The sequence below is a fragment of the Chionomys nivalis genome, chromosome 15 (genome assembly GCF_950005125.1).
Source record: "Chionomys nivalis chromosome 15, mChiNiv1.1, whole genome shotgun sequence".
NCBI classification, from domain to species: Eukaryota; Metazoa; Chordata; class Mammalia; order Rodentia; family Cricetidae; genus Chionomys; species Chionomys nivalis.
Genome location: NC_080100.1, coordinates 48656969 through 48665045, shown reverse-complemented (window position 1 = coordinate 48665045; position 8077 = coordinate 48656969). Strand labels below are relative to the sequence as shown.

General features: G+C 44.4%; 1 protein-coding gene across 1 annotated transcript in view; it reads left to right on the top strand.

Annotated features, from left to right (window-relative positions):
• Window positions 1-4118: 4118 nt before the first annotated feature.
• The window catches only part of Ankrd31 (ankyrin repeat domain 31), a 140980-nt gene continuing 137021 nt past the window's right edge, over window positions 4119-8077 (top strand). Inside the window, exon 1 of the mRNA XM_057789871.1 lies at window positions 4119-4265. Within this exon, the coding sequence (XP_057645854.1) occupies window positions 4162-4265 (104 nt within the window). The 5' untranslated portion in view covers window positions 4119-4161. The remainder of the gene's footprint in view (window positions 4266-8077) is intronic.

Sequence of the window (8077 nt, the reverse complement as noted above, 5' to 3'; positions counted from 1 at the left end):
TGGGATTATGGATGTGTGCCCTGTGCCTGACCAATTCTATTTTTAAGGCTAAAAATAACTCTTGCGTACTGCTTCCTATCCACCTAACACTTCCATTTTCTCCTGTAGGATTATTTGTGTTGTACTAAGAAATACATATAAAAATATATAATGACTCAAATACACACACTGGGCTGAGCACTAAAGATGTGTTTATTCCATTTATATATAAATCATTCCGAAATAAGAAGAAGCCATGGAAAAGACTATGCTTTTTTCGCAATAGCAGGTTAGTGTAGAATGTTATGTGTGCAGGGTCTTATTACACCCTATTATTTGCTTAACTCTCCTAAACAACCCACAAATCAAGCCACAGATGTGTTCTGTAATCCATAAGCTGAAACTCGTGTTTGTTAGCCAAGCACAGTCACCGTTCTTGGGAACGCTCACTTGAGCCTTTTGATGTGAAGACCCAGAGCTGTCACTGCTGTTCGTTCACAAAGCAGCACAGTGATGTGTATTCACGTGTATAGCCGTGGTCCATTTGCTTCCGTGGCAGCAGGACACTCCACTGAGTAATCCTTTATTGATGGGCATTAAGGATGCTTCTAGCTTTTTAAAATTAAAGAGAGCATGAATGTGATAGTGATATAGAAATAAATTCCTGAGAGTGGAAAGATTATGCCAAGGGTGTAAACAAGTGAAAGATTCATTGCTAAGATTCTATTATAAAATTATCAAATGTATCTCTTCTTTTCCCAAGAGCATATGAGAACTCTCATTTCCCCATGCCATCTTCTGCACAGAGTTAGTCTGTCCTCCTGCCCCCAAGCAAACAAATTAAATAAATCAGTCGATAAACATCACATTAGCTATTTTAATGAACATTTCTTTCCTGAGTTACATTAGTGTCTTCAATACACACACACACACACACACACACACACACATTTTAATTGGTTATCACTATAAAGTGGGAAAAATGATGTGGAAAGATGCGAAGAGACAGAAATACAAATTTCTCTGCATTGAGGTCATTGGTGAGTGCTACTTGCTTGAACAGACCAGCAAAGAGAATTTATCGAACTTTTCAAATTAGCTTCATAAGAATGTTGCATTTTATTCTTTAATTATTTGACAGCTTGTCATGGCCTCTTCTATTACTTTTTAATGTCAGCCTTTAAAAAAGTAATTTTATTTATTTTAGTGGTGTTTTTTTTGAGACAGGGTTTCTTGCTTGTTTTGTGTATGTGTGTGTGTGTGTGCTGCAAATGCATATGTATGTGTGTTTGTATGTCTGTAAGCATATATATAGTGTATGTGTTGGTGTGTGTGTGTACTTGTATGTGTTCATGTTAGGTCAGAAGTTGATGTCTGGGTGTTTGCATGTCTGTCAGCATACATATGGTGCGTGTGTACTTGTATGTATTCATGTTCATAAGTTAATGACTGGTATCTTCCTCAATCACAGAACATTTTATTTGCTGAGGCAGGGTCTCTCACTGAACCTGGAACTCACTGGTTCAGCTAGTCTATCTAGCCAGCTTGCCAGGTAGAATCCTCTAGTTCTGCCTCCTAAGCACTGGGATTGCAGGCAAGCTGCCACTCCACCAGGCTTTATGTGGGTGCTGGGGATCTGGAATTTGGTCCTTAGGTTTGTGCACAGGAAGCATTTATCCACTGAGCCATCTCTCCAACGCTAAGCCCCATGTGCCACAGGATGGCTATGTGTGTGGGCCAGTATGAGAAACAAAGACCTCTTCATTTTGAGAACCATGGATATTCAGAGCATAAAAGTAAGGTGTTTTATCTTACAACTTTGCAACACAGACATCATCCCAGAGTGGTGGGCAGAGTGGGTGAGCACAAAGAATAGTTTGTGAATCCTGAATTCATGACCCTGCTCCATCTCTTCATTAACTGGGCAATCAGGAGGGTATGACGTTAGACACATCTAGGTCTTACTTATCCCTCTGTGGATTACATATGTCCTTTCTGCAACAAAAATTATGCGTGGTTTCATCACTACATTTTACATCCGGTTTATTCTAAAGCTCATCAGGAGGATGACCTTGCAGGCAAGCTTAGCTGTTAGTAATTTTCTACTCCAAACTTCTAGTATATTTATTCATTTATTTATTTTGTGGGGAGTATAGCTAAACTAGCAGACATTTCCAAGAGTCTAGTGTTTTCTGTTCATTTGTAGCTGGACATACACTATTTCAAGATTTGAAAATAAACCATCAGATTTTATTTCCTTCACCTAAGACCCTTTCTCAAAAAGAGAAAAATATAAATATTATATAGTGCTATAAATTAGAATATTTTTCTTTCACCAACCACGGTTATCCTAAAATATAGATTTGATAGGAAAAGCAGGATAAATGTTTTATTTCTCTCTTTATTAATTTTATAATAAACAGATTTCAGCAATTTCTAAGAGTGACCAATTATCATTGAGAATACCAGCTTTTATATATTTGATGTAGTTCATTCAATAGCGTTGAATAATTTTAATCCAAACTAATTGAAATGAAAGCTGAGTTCTAGTTCTTCTCAGACACCGAGTGTCTGATTTCTGTCATCTCCGAAACTCTTGGGATTCCTTGGAGGGTTCAGTCCCCTGACTCAGCTTGCAGCTTGAAGAACAAGAAGGCAGCAGGGTCTTGTACAGACTCTCTCCGGTTCGCTCTTCTCTGCCCTGCACTGAGACTCTGAACTTTATTTTGTGCTAACATCAGTGATCGTGCTTACACAACCCAAGACTTTGGACATGACCAGGCAATCATAGTCTTTGTTGGCTGAAAAGTCCTCGTGTGTTGTATAACTGTAGTTTGAGTTTAAAACCTTCAAATAAAGCTGGGCCCTGTGGTGCGGGCTTGTAATCCCAACCACTCAGAAGGGCGAGGCTGGAGGATGTCAAACCCGAAACCAGCCTGGGCTCCAAAGTGCATGGAGGGCAGGCCAGGGAACTTTGAGACACCTTGATTGAAAAAGTAAAAGCAAGACTGGAGATGGCGCTCGGGGCAGAGCACTTGTCTAGTGTACACCAGGCCCCAAACTTCAAACTCCAGAACCCCAAAGAGCAGTTTGAATCACAGGGAATGTGAGAAGACACCTCAGAGTGGGAGGTGCGGTGGCAAAGTTGCCAAACTTGAGGGCCCTGGGACCCACACAGTGGAAGGAGAGAACCAGTTCCTGCAAGTCGTTGTCCTATGAGTGCCAACACTCACACCGTGATATGCTTGTGTATGCACACACACACACACACACACACACACGGTAATGTGTGTAAAACATTTTTAAAAGCATCATATGAACTAAAACCCCCTAGATCTTCATTGGTAAAATAATAATTTTGGGGTGTTGCTAGGTGTTGCTAGGCACCCCTATTCTAACATTTGATAAAGGGGAAAAACATTTATACTTATTTTCCTGTACAATAATATATTTCAGAGTAATCGACAGAGTTGTGAGAAAAATACAAAATGTGTATCTATTGGGTTAGCGGATCTGAAAACCTTTGATAAACATTTCTTTTACCTATTTAGGGCAACACTAAGGGAGGCTGCATCAAAGGAATTAAGAAGGAGCCTGCAAAGACTGCAAAGCCTTCTGGGTCTAAGATTACATCCTGGCTTCAAAATGTTCTGGAGCCATAGCCGCTTGGGCGTGCAGGGAGTGTAGAGAACTGAGTCAGAATTGCTAGCAAATGAGCAAACCAGCCTCGGGGACTGGCAATGACCAGAAACTCAGCGCCGACCAGCGCCTTCTTTGAAGAGCGGCTTCAGTCCTCCTAGGAGTTGGGGAGGAGCCTCGGGAGCTAGGGGCGGGGACTGACGGCCGGGGAGGAGCTTTGGGGGTTAGGGGCGTGTCTTAGGAGCCAGAGGCGGAGCCTCGGGCGGGGGCGGGGCGGGCCTCTGGGATTGCACGCTGACGCGTGGCTCGCGGCTGGTTGTGGCTCGCGGCTGCGCTCTGGTGGCGCGCGCAAGCTCGAGCGCGGGTTAGCCCGTGCGTCGACGACGACGCTGTGCGTGCGGCGTTTGGCATCAGCGGCCCGGAGAGGCTTTCCTCTTTAGTTTTGTTGTTTTCAACTCCCTACCGCGAAAAGCAAGCAAAAGGCGTGCGGATAAGGGGAAACTAGAGGAGGAGATCAATATAACCCTCGAGTGAGGGGCGAAGATGGAGAAAGGTGCCCAGGCTTCAGAGTGTGACAGTGATGAAACAGTGATTGAGGGGTCGGTGACAGAGAACGAACTGGAAGATGAGGAGCTGCCCTGGAGAAGGTGACCGCCATTAGGGCTAGAACCCTTGCACCGCTGTCGTCGGGCTAGGCTTTCTATAGGTTTGAGTGGAAATGGCCGCCAGCAGGTCGCGGCTTGTGGGTAAGATTAGCGCCTTGGGGGACAACCGTGTTAAGAATTTACGAATATCTGGAAACAAAATGATGGTAGTGGTTTTATGGCATTAAAAAAAAAAGAAAACTGTCTTACACTGGGGCTAAGTACTTTGGACAAGAACCCCTTAACCTGAACTTATCTCTGGCCGAAGGGATGGTTCTTAGAATTTCTTTTAAAAACTCTAACGGGGAAACAGATTTGTATCAAACTGAAGCGTGTTATGAGAATAAGAAAGTATGGGGCTGGAGAGTGAGTGGGTGGTTAAGAACTTTACCAGAGGACCCAGGTTCAATTCCCAGCACCCACATAGCAGCTCACGACTGTAAGGCTAGTTCTAGGAAACCCGACACCCTCATGGAGACATACATGCAGGCAAAACACCAACGCGCATAAAAAATAGAAATAATTTTTTTAAAAAAAGAATAAAAAAGTATTTCAGCTTATCAGAACCTTTCTGGAACATATCCTCAGTGTTAGGTGCAGGAAAAAAAAGGTCGGAAAAAAAATGAGGCCACTGCCTTTGAGAAAACTAGGCCTGGAGAACCATTTGAACAGCTAACTTGATAATAATGTGTGGAGTCTAAGTGTGTGGGTTTAGCAGGCCAGAGGAACTCCTACCTCAGGCAATGTAGCTGTTTATCAGAGTTTACTACGGTTGACTTCTGAGTAGAAGCTTGAAGGTGACATAGGAGTTTGCCATGTGAGGAAAAGGTACTCCTGGGTAAGGAAGCCAAGGGATGTAGGTGTAGAGAGGTGGAACATAGCATCGAGTTATGCATTTTGGGATATATAGGCAGTTATGTCTTTCAGAATTGTGGAATGGGCGTGGAGTGATAAGAGGGGATCCAGGTGAGGTTAACCTTGGTAGGATGCTTTCGCAGTTTTAAGTGGAGGAGTATCCTAGTCAGATTTCTGTTTACCCTGCATGCTTTAGACTAGGGCTTTACATTTTCATGTGCTTTTGAGTCACCTGGATCCTGTTAAATTGTAGATTCCTGTAGTGATACAAAGGAGTTTTGGTTTCTTTTATGTTGCATCTGTTTAACTCTGTGAAGTTGTGCTACTTTGCCTGTCTAAAACACCCGATTGGTCTAATAAAGAGCTGATCGGCTAATAGCAAGGCAGGAGAAAGGATCGGCTAGGCTGGCAGGCACAGAATAAATAAGAGAAATCTGGGAAGAAGAGAGATCTAGGCTTGAGAGGAGGAGACCTCCAGGGTCCAGCTATACAGCAAGCCCCTTAGTAAGAAGTAATGAAAGGTATTTAGGATAAAGATAAAAGCCCAGAGGCAAAAGGTAGACAGGATAATATAAGTTAAGAAAAGTTGGCTAGAAATAAGTCAAGCTAAGGCCCGGCATTCCTAAAAGCCTCAGTGTGATTTATTTGGGAGCTGGGTGGCAGGCTCCCCAAAGCGCCAAAGAGAAAAGAGTAAGAAAAACCAACTATAGATTCCAGTTCAGGACTTGAGGTTGTAGGTTAAGATCCTGTGTTTATAATGTGTGTCCATTTAAAGCTCTTACTGTAGTGCCCGAGTCATGGAGACTCCAAGAAGACCACCAGAGACTCAGACTCACCAAAATACAAAAAACAAGGTTTAATTCTGTGGTACAAATTGTGATAGGCTCCTCATCTCGCACACCGACGCAGCAGGGGCCAGAGGAGGTGGCCCACCGATCTTAGGCAGGGTTTATAAAGGCAGAAAACCACAAATCCATTGTTATGGGCATAAAGGGTACAGGTGATTCTCTGATTGGTTCCAGTCTAGGGAACTTCCCGCTCTGCTGCTATATACCTTGGGGCCTAGCACAAAATGGAGTTGGTTTTGTCCCTTCTTCCCCACCCCCTTCTTGTAGATTGACCCAAACATGGGTCTCTTATAGTTAGCTCATTGGTATCTTCTGTCCTGAGGAGTCTATGGTTCTGAGAGTGCTGCACCATAAGTTGGATGGTCCCCAATCTTCCCTTCATAAATTGGACTAGCCTATTGAGTGTACATGGTCTGAAAGTCAGCAGTAACAGCAAGATAACCAGGGGTCCTGTCAGAGTAGAGATGAAAGTAGTTAACCAGGGTTTAAACCATCCTCGGTTGGCTTCCCTTTCTCTCTTTCTCTTTTTAAGTCCCTCCCACACATTGGCCATGGTATCCCTTAGAAGTTTCAAATGGTCTACATAGAAACAACATTCTTCTTCCAGGGCTGCACACAGTCCTTCCTGTTGTAAAAGGATTAGGTCCAGTCCCCTTCTGTTTTGTAAAACCATTTCAGCTGGTGAGGAGAGGGAGTCCTGTGAGTGGGAGGCTGAGGTCTCTAGGCGTTCTGTGTCAGCATATATAGCTTCTCTCAAAGCAGAGTACTGTTCACTTTGGGACAGAAGAGAGGCAGTTCCTGTCCCCAGCCCTGCAAGGCTTGCCCCCAGGAGGATACTGAGTGTAAGGGTGCTCATGGGCTCCCTTTTTATTCTAGTCAGACCAGCATCCTGCCCCACTCTATCTAGGAAACCTTGGTAGTCATGATAAAGGAGCTGGGGTACCAGTCTGATGAGGACACAGTATCCGTTGGAGTCCTTTAGAACTATAGTGTGTACACAAGGAGTTAACCTAGAGGAGCATGCCCACCAAGTGTCATTGTGGGGATTAGGTGCTCTGCAGCTGTTGTGAGGGGGATGAGTTGAATTGCAAAGAAAAGCTTGGCAGTGGGGACTTTACCTATGCAAAGCCCTTGTCTGTTACTTGTTCCAGGGTTAGAGTGTGTTGTGAATATCAGTGACATTCATCAGACTTCACCGGTTCTCGAATAAGGCCCTGGACAGCAATTCCCTCATAATAAGGGGAAGCCACGTCTTAACAGAGCCAACAAGAGTTGGTTAGGGTCGGCCGTGAGGAGTTTAGAACCACATAAGTCTTGGTCAGAAGCTCCAGGAGGGGATGCTGTTCTGGCGCTGAAGGCTTGGTGATAGCTAAAGCATCTGGGGCCCGTGTTTTAGGTGAAAGTGTGGTTAGAGCTGGTGCTGGGGCACCAGTCTCTTTGTGGGTGAGGGAGTAGGATTTGGGTTCAGTGCCTTATTGGGGCTTATTATTGCTCGTTTTATCAGCTCTATCTTAAGTCGAATTACAAGGGTGGTCGGGGCATGTCCCCCATATCTGTAGTATATTACACTCCAGAGTAGGCCTGATGACCGTCATGTGTCCCATCCTTCTTCATCAGTGAAAGTAATCTTATCTGGTCTAGGTCACCTGTCCTGCAGGGTTTGTCAGGCTGAGGAAGAGGGGGGTGTATACCAGATTGGTCTTACATATTTAAAAGTGGCTAATTCTGGTCTGCTTACAGCCCATCTCCATTCCCCATCATTAGAGGTGACACAGTCCCAACTTTTGCAGAAGGAGGATTCTAGGCCTATGCACTGTTTCTATTCCTGATGTGACCTGGGCACATCTAAAAACCATACTTCCTGGCCTCCGCCTAGCCTGCTGCTCTATAGATGTGGTTCAGGTCACGAAAGCAGAAATCTAGGTCAGGCCACCAGGTGTTCAGTGGGGCCACACAGGTACAGAGTTTTGTATGATTCTCCATCCTCAAGAACCCAAGTCAGTTTAAAAGGTACGTGGGGGTTGACTTCTTTAGCAGGAGCAGAGAGAACCAGCATCAACATCAACAGGATCAGGAACGATGCTTGAGCCAGACCTTAGGGGGTTTGTGGGG